This window comes from Nilaparvata lugens, chromosome 11 (assembly GCF_014356525.2).
Source record: "Nilaparvata lugens isolate BPH chromosome 11, ASM1435652v1, whole genome shotgun sequence".
Lineage (NCBI taxonomy): Eukaryota > Metazoa > Arthropoda > Insecta > Hemiptera > Delphacidae > Nilaparvata > Nilaparvata lugens.
In genome coordinates, this window is record NC_052514.1 from 17,279,745 (window position 1) to 17,306,160 (window position 26,416).

At 32.0% G+C, this 26,416-nt stretch overlaps 2 protein-coding genes and 1 non-coding gene across 17 annotated transcripts in view; 2 read left to right on the forward strand and 1 right to left on the reverse strand.

Moving 5' to 3' along the window:
- Window positions 1–5,930, forward strand: part of LOC111057853 (apoptosis-stimulating of p53 protein 1) — a 376,427-nt gene extending 370,497 nt beyond the window's left edge. For all 10 annotated transcript variants that reach the window (XM_039437713.1, XM_039437710.1, XM_039437716.1 and 7 more), the window contains one exon: window positions 3,434–5,930. In XM_039437713.1, the coding sequence (XP_039293647.1) occupies window positions 3,434–3,469 (36 nt within the window). In that variant the 3' untranslated portion in view covers window positions 3,470–5,930. The remainder of the gene's footprint in view (window positions 1–3,433) is intronic.
- A 2,742-nt stretch (window positions 5,931–8,672) lies between these two features.
- Window positions 8,673–8,744, reverse strand: Trnae-uuc. Its single transcript has one exon. It is a non-coding gene; the product is annotated as a tRNA-Glu (tRNA).
- Window positions 8,745–12,091: 3,347 nt separating this feature from the next.
- Window positions 12,092–26,416, forward strand: part of LOC111057854 (sex-determining region Y protein) — a 124,813-nt gene continuing 110,488 nt past the window's right edge. For 2 of the 6 annotated variants that reach the window (XR_005572474.1, XM_039437722.1), the window contains exons 1-5: window positions 12,092–12,228; window positions 13,671–13,747; window positions 15,338–15,447; window positions 16,803–16,954; window positions 19,433–19,530. Coding sequence is in view for 3 of the 6 variants with exons in the window: in XM_039437722.1 (XP_039293656.1) it covers window positions 13,735–13,747; window positions 15,338–15,447; window positions 16,803–16,954; window positions 19,433–19,530 (373 nt within the window). In the remaining 3 variants the exon portion in view is untranslated. Of the gene's footprint in view, window positions 12,229–13,670; window positions 14,445–15,337; window positions 15,448–16,802; window positions 16,955–19,432; window positions 19,531–26,416 lie in introns of those variants that run through there. The other 4 variants (XM_039437723.1, XM_039437724.1, XR_005572475.1 and 1 more) reach the window with 4 other exon arrangements.

Here is a 26,416-nt window from a genome sequence, read left to right on the forward strand (position 1 = left end):
AGAAACTAGATAAGGATGCCACACCTCGGAGCAATAATTGAGCAAACTTTTAACAAGTGAGTTGTACAACAGAATAAGAACTGAAATTTCATTGAAATGAGAGCAAGTTCTGCGAATAAAACCTATTTGCTGGCACGCCTTGGAGCATAAATTTCTCAAATGAAAATGAAACTTAAGCTCAGAATCAAAATACACTCCAAGGTCCTTAAATTGATCAACACGCTTGACTACTAGATTATTGATAGTATAAACAGGAACCTGGGGGTCTCTCTGCCTTGTGAAAGTTACAGTAGCGCATTTATCAATGTTGATCTTCAGCTGGTTTTCACTGCATCAGTAAAATAAGCCATCCACATCACTCTGAAGCATTCGACAATCATCCTCCGACTCAATCACCTTGTAGATTTTTACATCATCGGCATAGAGAAGGCAAGAAGAATGCTTTAGGACTCCAGGCAAATCATTTATGAATAGCAGGAAGAGTAGAGGACCCAGATTAGAACCCTGCGGAACGCCTGACGAACTAGTATAGAATTTAGACTGGTTACCACCAAAAGAAACAGATTGAACTCGGTCAGACAGATACGAGGAGATAAGCCCAACACTTGGAATGGAAAATCCAAAGAGTGACAATTTATTGCACAACACCTTGTGGCTCAGAGTGTCAAAAGCTTTAGAAAAATCAGTGTACACAGTATCAACACGCAAACCCCTATCAAGATAGGCTGATACCTCACTTCGGAAATGCAACAAATTGGTGACAGTAGATCTCCCAGGCAAAAACCCATGCTGATGTTCAGTCAGTAATGGTTTAACATGACCAAAGATTTTCTTATAAATACATTTTTCAAAAACTTTAGCAAAACAGTTTATTATAGAAATGGGCCTGTAGTTATTGATAGCTTGTCTACTACCAGCTTTGAAAATTGGAATCACTTTGGCCTGCTTCCACAGATCAGGGAACGTAGATGTCTTTAGTGCTAAATTGAAAATGAATTTAAGTGGTTCCAAAAACAATTCACAGCAACCCTTGACAATATAAGGTGGGATACCATCAGGGCCAACTGATCCTACCCCCTTGAGACTTCTTATGGATAAATAAATATCATCTGACGAGATTGCATCAATGTGAAAAGGAGAGTGATTGATCAGGTTGTCTCGTGCTTCAGTGTTACTGTCACTTTTGCTAAATACAGATGAAAAGTATTCAGCAAAACCATCCGAAATGTCATTGCCAATGAAAACTCTATTATTCCACTTCATCACATAGGTGATCAGATCCAGCGCAAATTATTGGAAAAGAAACAGAAAGAGTTGGATGATGGCTATCCTCAGCCACAAGAAAATCATCAGATCTCACCACCTCAACATCAAACGAGCTCAAAACTAGATCCAAGGTTCGACCATTACCATTCAAAACCACATTACGAGACTCCAAACCAAGCACCCCCATGAACTGACCCAAAGCGACCGCCAGACGAGAACCGCCACTGAAATCAAAATCGGAGCAATTGATTTCTGGGATATTCCAGTCTCCAACAATTAACACATTACCATCAAAAATATCATTAAAAGATTCAACCAACTCAAAATATTGAAGGTAGGTTTCAAATGAAGTCGATGGTTTAAAGTAAACAGAATTTATGTAATATTGTGCATTATTTAATGAAATCTTGATCCAAATTGATTCAAAATTAGGTGACGATAAATCAGACAATAAAGTTGCATTCAATGAGCTACGCACAGCAATCAGAACCCCACCTCCCCTCAAACCTAGATTGCCCGGCCTATCCTTACGAAAAACAGTATAACGCTCATCAAATAATTCATCATTATGAATCCCATCGTGTAACCAAGTTTCAGTGAGAATTATTGCGTCAGCATCACACTTCAATACCTCCCGGGAAAAACATGGAATTTTGGAGCGAAGTCCTCTTACATTCTGATAAAGAATATTAAAATCCAGAATAATTTATGAAACTATGAAGAGAGAGAAAGAGCGAGAGAGAGAGAGAGAGAAAAAGAAATAGTATGATGAGTAGAAAGTGAAGATGAAAGAAGAATACGAAAGATGGAGAACAAGAGAGAGACTGAGAAAGATTAAAAAAAAAAAAAAAATTAACTAAACTTATTTATTTATTCAAATAGCACCACGGACCACAAACAGCCCAAGCCTCCCAACCCTAAGCGGGGAATTATAAACCACACCTCCCTCTGAGAAAAAAAAGAATACTAATAGGGAGAGAATCAATTTCGCAAATAGAAAGAAAGAAAATCACTTGAAGTTACTGTTAACGACATTGAAAGGACGAGTGTGATAAGAGCCCTGATAACAAATCGTAACTACAATCATAATAGCAGTAGCACTATTAATGAAAATACACTACAGGCATTTTTGTTTATGGCTATGAAACAAAAGTTCCGGTTATGATGAAAAAAATTTGAATCATATAGACCTATTTATTTTTCCTCAGCTAACTCTTGACATAATTATAATTTTGATAACTTGATTATTATTCCCTATATCATAGCATTTCATTGAAGGTTTCCTTATTGGCAACTTATTTGCCTCGTGCTGAAATGAATTTGGTTTCTATGAATTTATTTATTCATTTCATTTACACAAGCAAAACAAAAAATCTGGTGTGGCGCACTCACACAACTTTCCTTGCCGTTATGAAAATTGATCACCTTACACTAGTGTTCACGCGCATCTCAAGTCTACTATTCAAAGATCTTAGCCAGGTGGTGACAGGATAATAACGTTGGAGACACACGAGGTCTGCTATCTCTTCATAGTAAATGATGTAATAGAATCAACAGTTGCAAACAGTTTGAATAATCACATTTTTTCGAATTTCCAGCTTATTTTCAATTTTAGGTGAAAATTGTCAGAATTTAACAATGCAACAAATGTTACTAAACATAAATTGTAGAGACTTTCATGCTGAATCTTTTCCACTTGATTTTTTTTGTCGAAATTGTATCTGAAGCCTGATAATTGGGAATCTAAAATCAAACTCTGCATAGATGGGGTGGAGCTCCTGAAATTTTTACATATATTGGACTTGTGGCAGTTGATAGAGCTTATCAATGACTATTCTAGGTATTCATTTGATCAAAATCAAAACATACAGACCAATACCCAAGAACCACTTTTTTGGACTCAGGGGGCCTTGAAACGTATAGAAATTGGAGTACCTTAATTTTTTACGGAAAACCATATATTTCCTTACCATTGATAATATGGCAAGGAAAGTAAAAAATGGTATACATATTCTATTTTATTTCTTTCAATTTACGTAGCCCTTGGTATTAATAATGATTGATATTTCACTCTACATTGTACTGTATTGTACTGTACTTTACTTTACTATAATATATTGTACCTGTGTTATAGTTTCTATATTAATTCTATTCATTTTGTCCACAGCTTTATCCCCGAGTTCACAATAAACCGGCCGAATGATCAACAATTGTTCGGCTGCTATGCACAAAAATGGATGTTGATGAACTTCTCGATCACCTGATAATGCTCAGCCTCTCCAGCAATGAAGAAAATCAAAAAATCTAATTCACCAGAATTATTGGTGGATCGACGTGAACTTTGTACGAAAACACTCCTAGTCAATCAACTTTGACTCAGTTTTCAAATTATCTTTGACATTTTAAAGAAGTTAGATTCTTGAAATTCTACAGTGTAGAATTTATTTTATCCTAGAACCCTATTCTGGTTTTTTATGAGGTCATCTCCACATAATCTTCAGAGAAATATATTTTGGTATATTTCATTTACTGTATCAATAAATTGAAGTATTCGACTACTTCTATAAACTCACCTACATTTCTACTCCGTGAACCTACAGTTTTTCATCTAGAGAACAATAATGAAAATATATTTAAAATAATTAAGCACAAATAATATAGAATTCAAACAATAACACGCTACATCACTTTTGAGGTACATCCACTTTCATAGTTTGTTATACAAGTTTTGGTAGGATAATCTCCTATTTTTTCAAATACAATCATGTTAATGTAGTATAGAATTATTGTCATTGTTTCATCGACAGGCAACAGGCTTTAACCTCAAGCTTCAACCTCAAGCTTGAACCAACATAACTTTGTCAATTAGCATATCACAATAGTTGTGATTTTTTTCCTTTCCGTTACATTTTTTTTATTGCGGCAGAGTTTTATTTTCATTTTTACGAATGTCAAAGAAAATATTTTTTTATGTTATATAGGTTATAACGAGTTTTTAGTTTAGAAGCGAGAGCTGTTTCTTCATTTATACTATTGTAACGTTTCATCCATTATTTTTTTATGCGATGGAATTTCAATTTTACCACTTGCAATGTTGTTATCAGAATAGCTTTATGAAAGCTAGGTATTTCACATGTATCGGAACACGCTATATAATAAATGTATCAATATAATACTATGCTTTTGCCAATCATTTTCAAAAATCCTTTTTAGGGATGAATTTGTAAGAATTGCATGTACCAATCAATACTCTTCAAACATAGTATGATACACTAATCACACATCACAGTTTACAGAGAAAAAGATTACCGTAGTTGAAATCTACTAAGAACACAATAATGAAAAGTTTGGGGATGTAAATAGAAGAACTTCTATTATTGTATAAAATGTAATATCCACTGTAACAAAACAATAAATTTAATGTGATTTTCAGATGAATGCCGCATAATCAAAACTGTTTACTATAGAAATAATTGTCAAAACGTTTCAAACAGTCACTAAGATTAAAATGTACTTGCTGCATATTTTGTTAATGCATTTCGCAACAAAATAATGCATATTTATAAAACATGACATTTTTCCCTCACTATCAATTTTTATGATTTGATGATGAGGAAAAATATATATTATTCACAAGTAGGCCCTATAATGGATTAAGATCTATTATCAATTTTTAAAACAATTTTAATATGATATTCAGCTCTTAAATAAGCTTTCACTTTTTTAATACATCACAAATATTTAAATATTTTATATCTACACATTCATATCATTGAATTATCATCCTAACATATTTGTGGTGCCTTGACGTCTTGAAGACATCCATTCTGTTCAAATTAAACCTTCTCACATTGAAATTATTCCAATTATCAAAGAATGTATCAATAAATTTTGAAACAATATGATAAGGATGAATGAATTTTAAAATAAAAACCAATGAAACTTTAATAGAATATGCTTATCACTAATAACTCTCTTCTTGTAATTCGAAAATATTCTGTCTAGAAATAATAATGAATATCACTTAATGCTTTAATGACTGTATTGTGATGGTTTTAATTTGTTGAGTACATGATACATAAAATAGACCTTGTTAAGTCAGATGTCTATTATCATAGATTCATAGATTGTGAAATTTATGATGAAATATTCTAACAAGATCTGATATTGTGTGTAATCTAAGAAAAGATAGCATTAGAAACAAAATATTTATAACAGTTTTTTTAATTAACCGAAATTTTTTCATACCATGTTGTATGAATCATATTTTTTATTTTAAAAGCTATATGGAGCTGTGATAGTAGAGCCATTTCTTTGATAATACATTCAAAGTGAATAGGCCCTTTTTATTACCTTTTTAAACTTGTAGATTGAATTTGATTATTGCAACTGCAAAACTCACTTATGAGAAATCACATTGTTTTTTATTAGTACAAATTCAACCTACTTTTTTATTATTCCAATTTCAACCTATCTGGATGAGATGCCAATGCTCACAAATTCACTACTATTGTATGGTCAATACTATGGTAATAATTCATCGACAATTTAAAAGATCTTTCATCATTATTGGTGTTTACTGTGGATCTCTCCAGATTATGAAATGTAATTTTGTACTTCTTGAGTTTCCCAAGAAACAATATTTTGATTGAATATTGTTCATTCAACACCCTTTACTCCACACAACGGAAGAATTGGTTTTTATTTTAACACATATTTGAAGCTTGAAAATCTTTTAGCCCTTGTAGTGAGTTTTATTTCATTTCTCTTTTTTCTCGTTTTTATCCCTGTTATTTCATCATTAAATAATATATATATGTTTTAATCATTATTTTAAACAACATTTTAATCTTTTTCAAATGTATTAACCAAGCAATTTTGTGATGGGTAATTAATTGAAAAGATGATGAGTTTATTTATTTGGAATTTGTTATGTGATTGGGATGAGAACACTGTACATTGAAAAAGTTTTTGTCCGTTGAGTTCAATCGATTGTCGACCAAATTATTTTGAACATATATATCATAAGAAAGTGTAGTTTAATATGTAAGCTTTGTATAGTGCATTATATCATTGTAAAATACGAATAGAGTATGACATTTTTTCTGATATCGTTGAGCTATTTATTTTATTACATAATGTATTATATATATTGCGATAGTATAATTATGGAATAATGTGTGTTGATATTATGTAAAAAACATGTGAAAAGTTATATAATATTATTGAAATGTAAATCGGTTTGTGCCTTCTCTATGAATATATTTTATTAAATAATAGTATTGTAAAATGTTACAGGAGATTGAAAATATACTATTTCAGTTGTTTTTTTAACATAAATACATTTTTTATTGATTGTCCCACTTATATCAATTATTCTCTTATAGACTAAGTATTAGTCCTATTAAATCAGGATGGAGGATGTTCAAATATCTGATCTAAAATTAAATTTATAGTAAGAATTTGATAAATAAATAGTTACGACTTGAACAATAATAACCATCCATTGGCATATTGTAATCAAAATTATTCAAACGCGAGCAACTTAGTTCTATAAATAAAATCTTCATATCTATTATTAATGAAAATACACTACAGGCATTTTTGTTTATGGCTATGAAACAAAAGTTCCGGTTATGATAAAAAAAATTTGAATCATATAGACCTATTTATTTTTCCTCAGCTAACTCTTGACATAATTATAATTTTGATAACTTGATTATTATTCCCTATATCATAGCATTTCATTGAAGGTTTCCTTATTGGCAACTTATTTGCCTCGTGCTGAAATGAATTTGGTTTCTATGAATTTATTTATTCATTTCATTTACACAAGCAAAACAAAAAATCTGGTGTGGCGCACTCACACAACTTTCCTTGCCGTTATGGAAATTGATCACCTGACGTTAGTGCTCACGCATTTCAAGGCTACTATTCTAAGATCTGAGCCAGCTAGTGACAGGACTATAAGGCTGGAGACACATGAGGTCTGCTATCTCTTCATAGTGAATCATTTAATAGAATCAACAGTTGCCAACAGTTTGCAATTGAATAATCAAATTTTCTCAAATTTCGAGCTTATTTTCAATTTTAGGTGAAAATTGTCAGAATTTAACAATGCAACAAATGTTACTAAACATAAATTGTAGAGACTTTCATGCTGAATCTTTTCCACTTGATTTTTTGTTTTAAATTGTATCTGAAGCCTGATAATTGGGAATCTAAAATCAAACTTTGCATAGATGGGGCGGAGCTCCTGGAATTTTTACAGATATGGGACTAATGGCAGTTGATAGAGCTAAACAATGACTATTTTAGGTATGAATTTGATCAAAATCGTTGGAGCCGTTTTTGAGAAAATCGCGAAAAACCCTGTTTTTGACAACATTTTTGCCATTTTAGCCTTCATCTTAGATTGCATTTGATCGAAATTGTTCGTGTTGGATCCTTATAGTGGAAGGACCTTAAGTTCCAAATTTCAAGTCATTCCGTTAATTGGGAGATGAGATATCGTGTACACAGACGCACATACACTCATACACACACACACACACACACACACACACACACACACACACACACACACACACACACACACATACAGACCAATACCCAAAAACCACTTTTTTGGACTCAGGGGACCTTGAAACGTAGGCCTATAGAAATTTAGAAATTGGGGTACCTTAATTTTTTTCGGAAAGCAATACTTTCCTTACCTATGGTAATAGGGCAAGGAAAGTAAAAACACGCTTCAATTGAAAGTCCAAATGTATGTTGTTTTGAGATAATTGTTCCTCAATGAGAAGTAAAAATATAGATTCAGAAACATGAAAGATTTTGATCGACCACCACTGAATTCGTGAACACGCAAATTAATCAACATGTTTGCTGATTGACTGCCCCACTGTGAATTGTAATGTCTATTGGCAAAAGTTATACGGAATATCTAAGACCAAAAGTTAGCAAGCAACATCATTAAAGAAAAAAAATGTAGGCCATCGTCCAAAATTGATAAGTGATAGCTTGATAGTGTGATATTTGCACACTTTTTTTATGTATTTAAACACGACATGCAGTCAGATATTAAGTAAATAATTGAAAACTTTTATATTTGATTGAATAATCACTAGCATAGGCGCTGACATCATTATCGTAGTTTATCAATTTGACATCAAATAATCTTAGATCTGAAAAATTTAATACATTTTCCGTGAAGAATGGTACACAGGTAGCCTAATTAAAATAGAATCCTTTCCTACAATCAAATGGAATACAGTGTATATGGAGTTATGTATGAGTTTGAAAAAAGTATTATTAAAGCTCAATGTTTTATCACCGTAATGAAAATTACAATTTTAAAAGTATGCTGGAAAGACGATTCGTTACTAAAATTATGACAAAAATGTTTCCCATGCCGGGAATCGAACCCGGGCCTTCTGGGTGAAAGCCAGATATCCTAGCCACTAGACCACATGGGAGTTGAGATACGGGAACCGAAAATAATCCAGTCCAACCGTTAGGCCATATTCGCGTTATTCATTCCGCATTCGGTGTACAACCAAAGACCTTAATCTCTTTGTGTACAACAGAGTTTCAACCAAGGTACCAAGAATACATCTATTCTAGGTACATTAGTTTAAACTGTACAGGTATTTATTAATTTTTGTGAAAATATCCATATTATTGAAAAAATAGGAATTGTGAGAGAAATAAAAAATATACATTAAGACAAATTAAGATGAAAATTTCATCTTGAATGTCCAAAATAAGGTTAAAGTCTCTTCAAGATAAATAATTATTTATTACATGAGGTCCACGTTATAATGTCAGTATTTCATCGAGGTGTTGCTATCCTTGTTTATCATTCGACAAAGCAGATAGCGCTCATCTTTTCTACCTCCGCACAACGTTGCCAAATCTTTTTTCAATAGGCTAATGTAGAGAGAGATAGGCTATAATTCATTCACAAAATTTAATCTCGATTGTGAAAATTCATTAGGCTATGGTATTAAATCACTGGAAAATATATTTTCTTGAATAAAATATAACTTAAATTATATTATTTATAGGAATTTTTTATTCCTTTACTGAACCCTAGTAGACTTTTTTATAAATTATTATAATGTTGATGAATCTTAAATTAAATGAAAAAATTATCGTAAATTTTAAAACGTTCTTTAAAAATGAATAACTGTAAAAAAATAATGTCAAAATAAAATATTATTATTTTGTTGAAATAGGTCTATACAAATAATATACGATAGGCTACAGTATGAAAATTTTGATAATTTTATTCTCAATTGCAGGTAACCTATACGGAAGGTAACGATGCGGTAATCAAGCTGTAGCCTATCAGTTTTTAAAACTTCCATTCCTTATTGCTGTTCGTCGGAACACTTTTTTATTTTAATTGGTTAACCTAAACTATATTAACAGAACTACTCTTTTATTTTCAAAAAATGTACCTATCCTTCCAAACTAAAACATTTCATTCCCCATATCGTTCACAAATAAAAAAGTTACTTTTTTTGTAAATTCGATAACTTGTTTATTTTGACATCGCGAAAAAACGCATATCAGAACAAAGCCAATGATGTAGGCCTACTATGAATGTATTAAAAAAAAACTTCAATGGAAAATTTTAAAGCGTTTTTAAACTGGAAAGACACCTGAAATCACATAAAATCAGGGTGGCTTGCGATGTGAGTGTGTACAGTGCACATACGCGAAGGGGCTAGCAAACGCATTTATACACACACTCAACCTCTCCCTACCAATGCCTACCCAGGTCCCTCCTCAACTCGGCGACAGCTCCACAGACTTTTGAGAGAAAATATAGAAGTCAGTTCTTACTCTTATTCTCTCTCTCGCTCTTCGCTCACCGTTGTACATACAAACTCGATGACCCATACAATAATATTTCTGGATATTATTGCACAGCCCGCTCAGGCAGGCATTCAGCAGTAGGCCTACCTAGAGCCTAGTCAGTAATCAGTCAGTGATTACTTTTACTGGAAAGCTCAAGTCTGTCTGACATGTTGTTGTATTTAACATTTTATGGAAGCTCCAGTTAACCTCCACCACCCCGTCTACCTTTTTTATCAACGCTTGGTCTAACTGATACAATTTATATTCACTAATCCAATGATTGAGAAAAGAAGAACTAATATTCATTTAACTGTTGTTTTAATAATTATATTTATCTCAACTCGAGACAAACTGAATTCTAGCACATTATCAGGTTCATTTTTGGAAATCTGAATCATTGGAATAATTGCTCGATGTTCAATTATTATCAGGTGTTGATGTATAAATGAATTTTATGTAGAGGATACTCGACTAATCTGATTATTCTAAACTAATCTGCCTAATCTGAATTCATCTTATTAAATACTGTTGAATTTATAATTGGAAAAAATGTTGAAGATAAATGAGATACAACAACCAAGCTTCTAGATTGAATTGTCCAAAATCAAATTCAAAGACATCTTTTCATCTAGTATTTATTCAGAGGCTATTGATTATGATGAATTATTATGAAATACAAAAAAAGGATGTTTCAAATGGGTATAACTCTTAAATAGTAATTTTATCCATGTAATAGTTTAAAGGGAATCTGAGAGGATACATTTTCCACAACCTCTCCTCATTTTGATTTTCTCAAGTATATTCACCTATCTTACCAAAAACTGAGAATGCCTTTTTGAACATAGTCGCAAAATTTCAATCATACATGGTTATAATTGCTTCATCATTGTAAATAATGGAGTTTTAAAATAGGAAATTTTAAATTGTCGGGTAGGAAAATCTCTTCTTCGATCAGCAACAATGAACGTCTCTATGACTGACCTCGCCACTCAGAGTCACACCCAATGAGAAAGAAACTGAGATTATCTTTTTCATAATTATTCAACTGTTTATCAAAAGTTTCTATAGTAGGCTTCTTAACATGCATTCAAACGTCAAAATGCCCGCAACTTTGAGCCGTCATAGCAAATTAACCATCAACACTACATAGAAGTGAGTGACATAAAAATGTTCAGCATTTTTAAAAAACAATTTTTAATAAAAATCCTACAAATGTTACTGGCGAATCTAAAACAAATCGTTTGAATTCTCAGCAATTTCATTCCATACATACCATTTCAAATGATTTTTTGTAGTATTTTCTCTTAATTTCTTTGTGTCTAGTCTTATAGTTTCTTTTGTCTCTTTGTTTCTTTCTTAGTTCTTTCTCTTATGTGAATTCTCATTTTGAAATTTCATCCTTATGAAGGACCTTTATTGTCTGTGGAAAGAACTAACAACTTCTTAGGGAATTACAGAATATTTTGTTTGATGATGTTACTGTATTGTTATTTTATCAAAAACTCCTACCTACAACAGTTGCAAATCCATCAACGGTTGCCTAACATTATCACAAAAATAAACAGTCTAGATTAGCCCTAAGAGTGTATGAACATCATTTATAAATTATAAAGATTTTTATTCAACCTAATTATGACCAGAAAAAGATAATCACTACTTTTAATGACTTCAATGATATTATTTTATCAATAAATAAAACGCATTTCACTATTGTACTGTAAGGTAGTTAAAAATGTATATGTAAAATCAATGATAAATGTAGGCTAGTGTAGAATCAATTCGAAATTGATATCAATTTTTTAAATTCTTCAATAGTTTTGTAAAAATAATATAAATGTAGATATTTGAATTTTGAGCACCATGAGTATGGCTGGCAATGAGATGCTGCACTCTTGTGTCTGGTTTTTACAACACTGTCGCTCCCATAATCCCATCTGGATCTTCCCCATCTGCCATCTCCCACTCTCTCAACTCTCATGTCTGCTTCTGAGTAGTGAAAGGTTATCAGAATTTTATTTTCAAGTAATAACTTCTTCTCATGTAAATCTTCATTTTCATTTGTTTCAAAATTGACCAGCCAACTCTGATTTACAGGTAAAATTTGTTATTACAGGCTATTTTGTAGAGAAATACTGTACTATAAATTAGAATACCGGTACACAGAACTTACATGCGACTTTGGTCAGCATGACATCATTTGGTCATGATTTTGCAAATTACCTTATTATTTTAGTTAAAAAGTAATTAGGTATCAAAAATTATAATTGATATAATACAATCAACAATTATTCTTTGAATGATAGCTACTTTTGTTTTGAACATGGAAAATTGTCGTAACTCAACTGACAACTGGTGATTTACCACTTCATGACAGATAGCCTATGTCTATACCGGCCGGTTTGAAAATATATATGGATCTAGTAGAAAATAACAGATTGAGTATAAAATTTACCCTAGCCGGTTATGTTTATGGTATATTTTTAATTTAAATACATTTTCAAAGGTATGATATAGTTATAACCTATTCATGTGCATATTTCCGTTTTAGCCTTATACCATGCTGGCTTTGTTAATTTGTAAATGCATTTCTCAATTTACTACAAATAAACACTAGGTAGTAGAAATTTTTATGCAGACCTGTTTTAGAACAATAATTTTAATTGAAATTGCATTATTTTTACAAAATAGAGTTTTAGATATGTAGCTTATAAAAAGGTGAACTGAAAGCGCCGGTTGCACAAAAGCCGGTTAAATTTTAAACGTTATTAGTTCCACAAGAACCAATCAGAGAAGCCGTCTTATCAAAAGACGCTTTCTCTGGTTGGTTTTTGTGAAATTAATCACGGTTAAAATTTAACCGGCTTTTATGCAACCGGGCCTGAGTTTGATAGCTAGAATAATTCAATATAGCTGTCATCTTTAAACGTATTCTTATATCTTTTTTCCAATCAAATAACCTGATAAATGAGAAAGATAATTTGAATAAGTAATACAATACTAAGATTATTTTGATAATCTGCTAAGTTACTATGCCTAAAGTTACTTATACTTTTTAGATACATCCATTTGTATTCAAACTACAATATTAGATTAATTATTCTTTGGAAAGTCAATTACTGATAAGTTACCCTATACCAGGAAAGAAAGACTACAAAATAGCTTACTTATATTATTTTATCTCTGCTTATACAGAATCTATAGGCCTCCATCTAGGAGAGAAAAATGTTCTCTCCTAGTTGTTTATCTCTGATAAACTTTTAGGTACTCAATAAGTTAATGACCAGTATAATTAGTGTATTATTTTTAAAATAACGATAATACTAGCTTTACTATTATTACTAGCTTTGCAATTTTTCCTTTTGATGAGTTTGTATGAGCAAGGTGTTCGAGGACAAACTACCCTATAGGTAGGTATACTCGGGCAATATGTAGGCCTACCGTGTACAAAGAATAGGAATTACAAAGTATCCATAACAATGAATTATTTTGTTCTCTTGAATAATAATTGATGCAGATTTTTAATGATTTTGTTTCAGCTGGATACATTCTCTTTAATTACCTAAGTTATAACCTTTCCTTTTTCCATCAAAATTCATCTCTATGTTGAAAAAAAGTATGCTACTCTAGCTTGGATCAAAATAATTAGACTATTCGAAAACTTATTTAATTACATCAAAATATTAGAAATAATAATAGGCCTACTCATCAAGAATTGGTCAACATTTTCTGCTAATAGCTTTTTTTGTTGAGACTTATCATGATGATCTCAAAATGTTCTTCTTGTTTGACGATCATAATCATGATGGTGTTGAATCACTGTCGACTTTTAGGAAAAATTCTATTAACTGGGATAGTAGAGTAGGTTTTACATATTCGTGGATTTGATTTTGAATGTATGCTTATTCTATTATAGAGTTCACCTAGGACCTGGTCCGATCTAGGTAGAGAATTTTGTTTTTCCTTACTGGAACAATGGTACAACACTCAGAACCAATATTGATTACACTATCCTAGCACATTTTGTATCAGTCACTTATAAATATTTCTGCTTTGAATTTAATGGCTTGTATTCAAAACATTCGTTCATATTTTTATCAGTTTACTTTGAGAATTTCTACATGTTTCATAGTTAGACATTTATGTACTGACCCCACTATATTTGTAGTGACCGTACTTAAAAACGTCATAGAAAAATTCCTTCCCAATATATTTCCATCCTGAAATTTCCTCTAATTCTCCTTAAGCTCTATATCTTCTGGGACTCTTCAATAGTTTGGCCTCTGACCACGCCTTTAATGAGCGTTTAATGCGTGAGTATTTTCAGCTCATTAATATCACAAAATATTCTGCATGAAAATGTGGATCATTCAGCTTGGTATCTTGAGCCATCGATATCATTCTTTCGATATCTACTATGGGTAATACTTTGGTTCTGGAGTGACAGTAGTCGAGTGGTTAGGACACTGGCTTTTAAACCAGATGCCCCGGATTCGAATCTCAGGCAAGTCAAATATTTTTCTCGGGTCACTCAGTGTTCGTGTTCTGTATGGACACGTTGAACCTTCGGTTCCGGCTGCCTAAAAACAGTCATGTCATAGGCCCTGAAATGATCAGGTGCGACCGGAAACCTCTTGGCAACACCTGAGCCAGCCAGGTCACTCCGCATTCATTCATTCAAGTTCCAGTAATCATAAAGAATATGAGAATGTAAACCTCATGGAGATGAAATTTTTTTTATAATTTTGAATTATAAACTTTTGTAGGCTATAATAATATCAAATGCAATTTATAAACACAAACAAATTCAAAATTCAAACAAAGTAAATTCATTCAAAGTTTACATTAGTAAACTAATTGGAAATTCTTTTGAAAATGCGGGAACTAAGCTACCATTTTGTGCATTGACTCTGAAAAATTATTCACAACTTAATGTGACTTACTATTCCAAAATATTGTAATTTTATTCACATTCATCAATTAATTTAAGTTAATTTTATTGTTATTGGTGTAATGATAATAAATATTCTGGAATTTTTTTCAAGTTCTATGCCTTAGTTAATCCATTTTCATAGCTTAATAGTTCATTTTTTGTAGCGGTAATATAAATCTATATCTATTTTTAATGCATTTAATTTTTTATACTAACTGGAAAATTCAAATTTTTTAGTTGTACATTTATATTAATTGAATTTCTGCTCTATAGGTATGAGGACCAATGGTAATCATGAAACACCAAATACAAGTAAAACAGTTCATAATAAAACCGCAAAACTTATGGCTCATCCCAAAACGTTTCCCACTGTTCAGACTCACGTAAGTAATAACATGTAGTCAATAAAAAATGCCTTTTTTCTTAGTCATGGTACAGTATTAGAACAATATAATAGGTGTTGAATTGTCAGTATAATTGTTAGAAATAGTTATTTGTGCAACTAGTGCGCAAAGTAACAGTTTGCTGCACCGAAAGAAACGTTTACGCACGAGCCGTAGGCGAGTGCGGAATATTGGTTTCTTGAGTGCAGCAAACGAACTTTGCGCACGTATTTCACATTAAATTTTTCCTACAGTTACCATTGAATATGAAAAGTGGGTAATTATGAGTAAAATTCCCTGAAATCCATCAAATGTTTTTTTGTGTAATTTCATTATTAATAAAAACATGAATTTATTTAAAATTGAATAATAATAATTAAATTAATCAAGGCACATAATAAATAGGCAACGCCGTTCTCCACTGCCATATTATAAGGTGGACCACAGTCAGTGTTACCAACTTAATTTTGATTTTCCTGCACTGGTGCTCAATATAACCTACTAACTATTTCGTGTTGTCATGCTGCAAATCTGGAGTACGCAAAGTAATACTTTGCGCACTAGAGCGGAAAAGTGATTCTTTGCGGCCTGCAATCAGTGCAGAATGGTCACTTTTCAAGGTATCTGTAGGAAAAATAATTTTCTTTGTTCACTTCATTTTAGTTTACTGGAACGAATTACAAATTAAATTTTAAGTTTTTTATTCAATTTTTTAATTTATTCAACCTGAACTCTGGTAAATTTGCTGTAATGTACTGTTTAGCGTTTCATATCTTTGGTTTGAATAAATCAAGTTGTTTGTGAGATACTGTGAGGATGTTTTTTTTTTGTTTGGAACGCCTATCATTGTTCCTATGCATGGAATATGATTCAAATGACCGTCTTGTCTTATAGTGGCGGGAATCCGAGAGGCCCATGCATATTCAATTTTTCTGTTTGTTTTCTATAAAAAGTATAATGGACGGCAGAATATATTAACAGTCACAGATATGAGCTTACGAAGCTGAGCCCACCTTGTGTGGGACAACTCATCCCTGTGTTGAGAGCCCAGCCATGTAGGGGCCCTTTCACATTGACCTACGTCCCCGGCATAGATACACTCTCAAGACCGGATGCATAGTCACTAAACTGCCTAGTGTTCCCAAGAGTAAGACTGGTATCCTCACAGAAAAACACTTGCTTGAGTCTATTCATGATATTAGCCATTTGCAGTACAGATAGTCTGCATCCTCCCACCTTGGTGAGCCAGTTTGGAGAAGAGGCGTCCCTTCTCCCCATAAGGCTGTGTTAATAATTGTTCAACTTTAAAAATTAATTAATTTATAAAAGTCGTAATGTGTCATATTGAATTGCAGGTGAAGGTGGCCAACATGCGTGATCTGCGTCAGGACTCGAAAGATCAGAAAATTCCTCGACCACCCAATGCATTCATGTTGTTCGCCAATGATTTCCGCCGCAAACTTGCCGGAGAATTTCCCAAAGAAAGCAACAAGGACATCAGTATTAGGTGACTATGTGTAACCTTATCTAAATTTGGGAGAGGAATAGCACAAGGTTACCTTATTTTTTCTCACCCTATCATTTTTGATGATGTACTTGTATGAATCAATCAATCAATCAATAAATAAGAAAGATGAGAGCTGGCTTATAGAAATTTGAAAAAATAATAATAAATTATTGATGATTTGAGAGATTTTGTAACATTAGAGCTCAATTGGAGGCTCAGAAACAATGTAAAATTAATTTGTAGAAGAGAAATAATGCTAAAAAGTAGTTCCACAAAATGATGTTACAAAGATTATGAGATTTATATCTCTCAGAAACATGAGTTTGAAAAAGATCAAATCAACAGAATGGACCCTGATATTTACTATATATTTTTTTAGAGCTCAACTTGGAGACTCAGAAACAGATTGAAATTTATTTTTAGAAGAGAAACTATGTTGAGAAGTAGTTTCACAATTTGATGTTACATTATGAGGATTATATCTCTCAAAAACTTGAGTTTAGAAAACGATCAAATTAACAGAATGGAACCTGATATTTACTATTGATTTTATTCTATCAGTTGTTTAATCGCTGAGGAGTTTTTTCTTTGAAATAAAAAATTCTGTTAGATTTGGATAATGTCCTCCTTCTGAAAATTTCTCTCATTCGGAAAGCTAAATATCCGGCTAGGAAATATGTGAGTTTTATGTGAAAGTAGCTTACCCGGCGAACTTCGTACCGCCAAAAAGTCAATGTATCTCATGCCACACTTGACTTTATTTGGTGAATCATGAAATTTATCTGACTATCATTATTTTCATTTAAATCTCAATACGGATTTTCTATGTGCTTAGTCATGCAGAATTTATTATTCCGAAAACATATTCCAATCAATCAATTGGTAGTAATGTCTATCAGTAAAGTGTTGAATTAAAAAAAAATAGATAGGTTAAGTCAGTGTTTCAAAGATGAATTTAATGTTTTCATAGTTGTTGATTTCAATAGATGGTCCAGAAAATATGCGATGTCCGAATTCCATCTTCCATTTTAGGATGAATATAAGCTAATCTAAATTTAAAAAAAAGTAAATTATTCTGTCATTCTTCAGTAATTAATGTATACAATATGAACAACTCTCTTTCATGAGGTGAATAATTTTCCCAACATTTTCCAGTTTCTCAATGATAGGGGAGTAATAATTACTTGTATAGGTCTTCTAAGGAACCATTATCTACAGCTGGTGCCTAACAACTACACTTCAACTCTAAACAACGTTTTAATACCAGTACACAATTTATCACAGAGTGACGTGTTTATTACAGCTGGTAACTTTAGTTGCTAAATCATATCACAATATGATCTTGAATCATGATCATCTTTCTGTTCTTCGGTAGCCGCTCGGCCGACAATTTCGAAAATATAGGCCTGTAAAATTGATTAATAAAATCATTATTATTAGCCCCTCCCCCCTATTAAAATTTCTGGTCAGAAACCATCTCCAATACTCATACAACATATTTCAAAGTTTCATGCCGTTCTGTCAAGTAGTTTTCAAGTCTATAGGGAACAAACAAACACACAGATATTCATTTTTATTTATATAGACTAACAGGTAACCGGTGCTTTGCTCTGGGGAACATTTTGTATTGTAAAAATATGCAATCTCCTTATGTCCAGGAAACATCAAAAAGTATTCAATAACTATTATTTATTATTATAACAAAATTACTTGTATAATATAATCTTTATCAGAGTTGAAAATTATTAAAAAGAAGTAGTTTGATTAATCTTGAACCCGCAACCTTTCATTCATGAGTCAGGTATGAGGCGTGCTACCAAATACGCCACGGATTCACTTGGAGAAAGCTCTGATTGGTTGGACATGAAATTTAAATCACAAATCTTATGCAAAATGTTGATCACATTTGAATACTTTACGATATAGCAGTCAGATTTTTATAAATAAAAGCTATTAGCTTCTACTCACGTTTGTGGAGTATTTTCGGACACTAGTCCCTTTTTCAACTGTTAAACTTTCAACTGTTAAACTGTATTGAAAAAGGGCCTAGTGTCCGAAAGCTTTCCACAAACATGAGTAGAAGCTAATAGCTTTTATTTAAAAAAATCTGACTGCTATGTCGTAATTAAAGTATTTAAAAGATATTATTAACAAGCAGTTCGTAATGGAAAGGAACATTGAAGAACAAAATGTTGAGTTGATCAGTTCATTAGTTCAGACGTGTTGATGCGTCAAACATGTATTTCGTATCCCGTACATGTATAAGAAAACCCCTCCCTTTATAACATTTTGAAGAAAATTACGTTTCAAGTGCGAACTAGATTTGTAGAATGATTCTAATAGTATTGCTTAGAATTTGACATCGATCTGTCAAAGCATTCGGTAGTTATCGTCGAACATACTAACGCCAAGATCATTGATCTCAACTAAGAACTGGCTACGCTCTTGTTATTTCAATATAGTTTTATCTTTTTGCAGACTTGGATGCATGTGGAAAAGCATGGAAAAGGATATCAAGGACAAATACTTTCAGCTTGCAAAGGAAGTTGATGCGGCGCACAAGAAAAAATATCCAGGTATGTCAGTCATTATGTATCTATCCAAATACTTTCGTAATGCTTATTTAATTTGAAGTGGATATAATTTAAAATTTACGTTGATTCACAGTTAAAGTTATTGATTAGAATGCAGAAGTGTGTCTCATTCTCCTAGAATATTTCCAGGTTTTGGACTCATCAAAATATTGAAGTAAATATGAAAATGTTGTCATTGTCTCTTTTCTATAATAGTTTTCTTGTTTGGAAATTTCTTCTAAAGTACAGAAGATCGACTTTCAGATAGTACAAGATGGCACAGATGTGATGTAAAACGAGAATCTTCAATTAAAGGTGACCATACAAAAATTGTCAAAGAAATAATCAAAATAGGAATAATTATATTTATTTTATCAGAAATTAAACCTTGAGATTTCGTTAATTAAATGTTTTGGAATATTTTTTTCCAATAGTTCAAAGTTAGTTGTAAATCGAATAGTGAAATGTCGTTTCACACAAGTAACAAAATTTTTTTTAAATTAATTTATTTACCGAATTAAGCTTACTGAAATTTTTTATAAACTTCAGAAAATTTAGCACATTTAGCGTGGCAACTAGAATTTTAGGTATTGTTAAGAAGTCTCCAAATCAATTGATGATTATATCGATTGATGTCTCTCAGTAGGTTACACTGAATAAGAATATACACGATTCCGAGAATAACAAGAAATCCGAGAGATATATATAAAATTAACTTGGAGCCAGTTAGGATAATTATGGAAATCGTTTTTATGATTCTTCATTGACTTGGACACTTTGTAGATTCGCTATACGAAACTCTCCAGACAAATTATACCCCAAGGTCCAAAATATTTTTTATGAAACTCTCTGAACACAAATTCTAACCCCACTGAGAGAATCTCCCAACTGTCGATATTAATAATGATTGGTGATCCGAAATGATCTGAGTTGTTAGTCAAGTGAAGGCTGCTAAGTTCATATTTCTTGTTTTTGAAATTGCCCCCCTTTTCAAAAGTTTAGGATTTCAAGTTGGGTCATTTTGTTTTACGTTTTCTTGTTTGGTTTAAATTTTCTCATTCATCAACTTTCAAGAAATGAAATGATATTTTATTTGTTATAGTAACCTTGCAACATAGATATAATATAATGTTAACGTTTTGGCTAGGGCTACTCTTTATTATCAAGGAATAAAAATGATAATCTCGTGTTTACTCTCAATGTTGTAAGTAAAAAAGTGTACTTAGACTTGAACTTGAGTAAAAAAAGAGTACTTGGATTTTTATTTTTATTTCTCGATATATACAATGTGTATTGACAGTACGGAGTAGTGTTGATTTGACATGTGCATCCAGTCTAATTAGATCAACGCGTATGTATATCATCACTGATGGGATAAATGCAGTACATGCATGAATTGGCGTGCATAGACCAGTGTATTGGAGTGTGAGACGACTCATGTGAGAAACAGTAAAATGTCAATAGTGGCTAATGTCACATTCACGTTAAATAGTCAGCATTCTTTACATAGTAACATTAATGTTTCCGATTTGACCGATGCTGACAGTTTGTAGTGAATATGAGTGTAGTGTCACACTGTCATGACAAGGACAGACAAAAGAGTAGCGTAGAGTAGAGGTCGCTCCCTCCAGTGGAATGACACCTAATTGCATTAGGCTCAAGCCCTTCCCCCTCTCCCATCTAAATTCTCCACCGCTAAATAGTTTAGCTCGCCTAACTAAATATCAATACTTACTCGCATTCCTAGCATTGGGTGGACGCATCTCTTATTTAAATGGAAAATGTGTAGTTTGAATTTTGAAAGATAGAAAATATTACCAATAAAAGATAACTAGTAATTTGATTTCAGATACTGTTTTTGGGATATTTATTCACATCAAAACACTAGAATATTGTCTAAAAATATCACGAATTTATTAAAAAGTTACAACCATGTTTCAATACCCCTGGTGTCATCTTCAGTGTGATAATTCATGACACCACAGGTGTTGAAACATTTTTGTAATATTCTAATAAATTGGTCATATTTTCAGACAATATTCTTGTGTTCTATTATAGTAATTTCATTAATCAAATTTAATATGAATCGCAGTAATTCTATTAATTAATGCAAAGTACTCGATTGCTCAAACATTTGCAAAACAATGTATGTATACTTGGCAATCATAGATTGCCATTATCATGAAGCAATGGAGTATCTGGGTAGGTACTCTACGTTGAAGTTTTTTGATTGTGGGCTTTCCAATGCCATCCAGAGACTTTATAGCTGTTTGCCGACTATAGCGTTGAAAACTATATTCCTGTATGCTGTAACAGATTTTCTCCTTGACCTTGGATTAAAGAACATTCATATTTCTTGAGGAAGTTCATGGCTTGACTTGAGCTTGCATTATTAACCTGTTAAATTAAGTTAATTACAAGATCTGGAATTAGTTTTCACTTGCTATTTGAAGATAGGGTTATTTCTTCAATTTTTAAAAACACTTCACTTGAATGGGCTACTTTTGTACAAATTAATAAAAACAATATTAAAACCTTGTAGTACTCTTTATTATTAAAAACTTTGAAATATTTCAACGACTAGTTTCACCCCAAATTAAGGTAGGTCATTATGAAGTTGAAATGTAGATTATTTGTTTATTTATTTTCTACATTTCAACTTGAAAATGATCTTAATTTGGGGCGAAACTAGTCGTTGAAATATTTTATTTTTTCTAATAATAAAGGGTACTAAAAGGTTTTTGTATTGTTTTTATTAATTTCTTCAATTTAGTATGGCACAGCTAGCTATTCCTTTAGGGTTGGTTTGTTAGAATGATTGTTCTATGAACTTAATTCTATGTTTAATCAAAGTTTCCGCCTAATTGAGATTGTATTCATGACATAAAAAATATCTGGACTTGTATGTATAAATTGTCAGTCATCGCTAAAGACGTTTTATTTTTTGTCTTATGGTCAATTGAGTTGAATTTCTTTCATCCCTGTTGATTTCTACTCATATTTTTAACAGTTCTTTGTTTCCCTATGTTATTTATTGTTGAGTTGTACTGTGATTATTCTATAAATAAATAAAAATAAAATAAATAAAATTTTATTGTCGAAAAGCCTTTACAGCATAGACAACGTCAATATATAACATAACAACGATAAGTTCAATAATTATTCTTATCCATTGATTATAAACACTTCTCCAGCTGTACTGGATTTGGTTTCAACACAAAACTGCAGTACTATAAAATAATTTATTGATGAAGTTGAATTGACAATGAAATCAGTGTTTTTTTTTATCAGATGTTCCACTATATCAATAACTAACTATTCAACGAGTTTTTATCGTTGTATCTAGTTACAGGCATTTCTTGCATTGATTTTGCTGATATTTTTGGCAAATTAAGTGAATTCCAGTTTGAGACACAGTATGATGATTTAATTTCAGTTTCCGTATTGTTTCTGTATTAGATCTTCGTTTATACCAGTTTACATTGAATCAATTCATTTTTATCTATCAGGTAACCCGTACCCCACAAGGGTCTAATTAAAAACTTGACAAACTGAAAACTTGACCTACTGAAATCTTGAAGAATTCAAAATAGGCCTATAACCATCCTCGGTAAATTATGAATCTATAGGCAAAATTCCAAGTTAATCAGTTGAGTAGTTCAGACGTGATGATGCGTCATTCGTGAATTTCCTATCCCGTACTTGTATAAGCAAATAAAGCATAGTCACCTCTAATACAAGGCCCCGGCCTACGATATTGCAACGTCGCAGCGTAGGCCTAGAATCTATTACACGATTGGTGAAAAAGATCAGCTGGTATTTTTTTAAATATTTTTCGCCAATCATGTATTAGATTCTAGGCCTACGCTGCGACGTTGCAATATCGTAGGTCGGGGCATTGTATTAGAGGTGGCTGTGGTATAAGCCAACTCCTTCCTTTATAAAGGTGCGTAAAGATATACGCGCCACGAACATGAGCAATTCACTTTTATCTAGTAGGTAACCCGTTCCCCACAAGGGTCTAATTAAAAACTTGACAAACTGAAAACTTGACCTACTGAAATCTTGAAGAATTCAAAATAGGCCTATAACCATCCTCGGTAAATTAAGAATCTATAGGCAAAATTTCAAGTTAATCAGTTGAGTAGTTCAGACGTGATGATGCGTCATTCGTGAATTTCCCATCCCGTACTTGTATAAGCAAATAAAGCATAGTCACCTCTAATACAAGGCCCCGGCCTACGATATTGCAACGTCGCAGCGTAGGCCTAGAATCTATTACACGATTGGTGAAAAAGATCAGCTGGTATTTTTTAAAATATTTTTCGCCAATCATGTATTAGATTCTAAGCCTACGCTTTGACGTTGCAATATCGTAGGTCGGGGCCTTGTATTAGAGGTGGCTGTGGTATAAGCCAACTCCTTCCTTTATAAAGGTGCGTACAGATATACGCGCCGCGAACATGAGCAATTCACTTTTAATCAGCTGATTATATCTGTATTTTTACAGAAACGGTAAGATACAGTTATAGAAACCTTGGCATCAGCTGATTAAAAGTGAATTGCTCATGTTCACGGCGAGTAAATCTGTACGCACCTTTATAAATTACATTCCCAGTTCCTTGTTCGAGCATCTTCTTTAAATGGTATTCGAATTGAAGAGGGTTGTATAATCCTGTTTAAAAAGTGTCTATAAAAACAATAGCATTCCATTCATTCTATATGTTCTTCCCTCTTCATAATTCTTGCTTTTTCTGAATATTCTTTTGAATTACACTTTTATAATTTTGATAGTTTTTCAATCCCTTCAAATTTGCAAACATTCTATCAATATTTTTGAAATTTAACCCTATTATAAATTAATATTACTTCAAGTAGGCTAATTTATTCTCTTCAAAACAGTTATAATAAAGTATTCCATGTAATACAGTATTTCCTCCTCATTTTCAATTATTGAAATAATTTCCAATTCAATTAGAATACACCTTTTTGAGCATTCTACTATTAATCTTTCTCCTTCTTATAATGAGTACCTCTGCTAAATCTTTCTTCTCATTCAGTCTCAGTAGCTTGATTTTGACTTCATTCATTCCAATCAACTTTCTTCTGTTCTGCACCCAATTTTTGTGCATGATAGTCGTTAGGATATTTTTGTGGAACGGTAAAATAAGAAAATCTCAATTTCGTATTTTGCATTTGTTATGTTTTTAAAAGGAAATACAGGGTAAACCATTCAAAATGAAATATCGTTTGTTTCAATTGATTAAATCCTTCATCTATATATTCCTAAATCCTTTTTGAAATCTCAAAGATCTTTTATAAAATGTATATTTAATATAACATTTATATAGGTTAATATAAATTTGATGTGAACAAGTGGCACACTTATATTATGAGAGTATGATAATTGAGAAAAGCTAGCATAAGATGTATTTCCTATATGGGACTGTATAATCAAAGAGTGACATAATAACATTCCCATCTTCAGCAGAAAATAAGATAATCGCTATTGTAATTTTATCTAAAAATATATTATCGTTAAAACTGAGAGAAAAACTAAATAAATGCCAATAAGTAGGACGTGAAGCTTCGTCGGGGTAGTACTGAGCAACCTGTAGTGACATTCTCTTCAAACTGTCAGCATTCCTTATGAAATAACACCAATACTTACCATTGAACTAGCGCTGACAGTTTTGGGTTGAATCTTACTACAGATAAGGTTGCTAAATTTGAGACATCTCTCTGAAATTGAACAGAAAATGATTCAGTCTGCATTCAGTTATTTATTTGAATAATTATTTTTCAAATTGAATACTAATTACTAATAGAATAGGATACTTACAACAGCAACTGCTTCATTATTTAACGTGCTCATAAATTTGCTAGTCCTCACATTGAGTATCTCTTGGCTTGAAGCCAATGATGCTTCAAGTATGAATATCGGGGCACTGAGCTTCGCTCGTTATTTTTATTTATTGATAAACAGAACACAGTTCTCTAAAATGATCGAGTTCATATTTCACAGCTGGCTATGTCATCTTATGAATTTCGGGGATGCGATATTTTGATTTTTCACATACTCACTCGCTCACTCACTTTTTTAATATCCACAGCTGTTTCAGCCAAGGATGAAACCTTGTAATGTCGTTTGAGTTTTTACAAGGATGAGACCTAGTGCAATCGATTTTTTTTTATCATAAACCTACTATGTTCCAAATTTCGTGAAAATCGTTAGAGCCATTTTCGAGATCCGTTAAACATAAATAACCAGATATATAAATACAGAAATTGCTCGCTTAATATAATAGGATAATTCACTCATCGATAATTGAAAATCCGTTAAAAAGAAAACATCCACATATTATATATGTTTTTGATCTCTCAAAGCAATTTGTTCAATGTATCGTTTTTTCGCTCAGCTACTATACTTGACGTCACTTTTTTATTCATTTTCTTGAATATGACACTGCATTATCATGAAGAATGATTTACTAAAAGTTTTGATCTTATAGTCAACCCAGTTATGAACTTTGGTTTATTACTGTCAATTAGACACGCAGATGAAAGAAAGGACACCAATCTTTGATTTTCTCATATTGTAGCACAATGAAACCATACGTTTATGCTTCCTATAAAATCACCCCAATTTTCCAATACAAAATAATTTAATGTAATAAATTCACAATAAATGAAGATAAAATAGTACTTCGGATGAATTTATTACGAAAAATAGTAATTTAATCAACAGCTCTACAAATGTTACAACGGACGAATCAATTTTAAAATTAATTATTAAAGAGTGAAATTATAGAAAAAAGATCGGATGTGTGTCAAATTTATGGGGTGCTGAATTTATAAATTTGAGGGGAGAGTGTTAAATAATAATAAT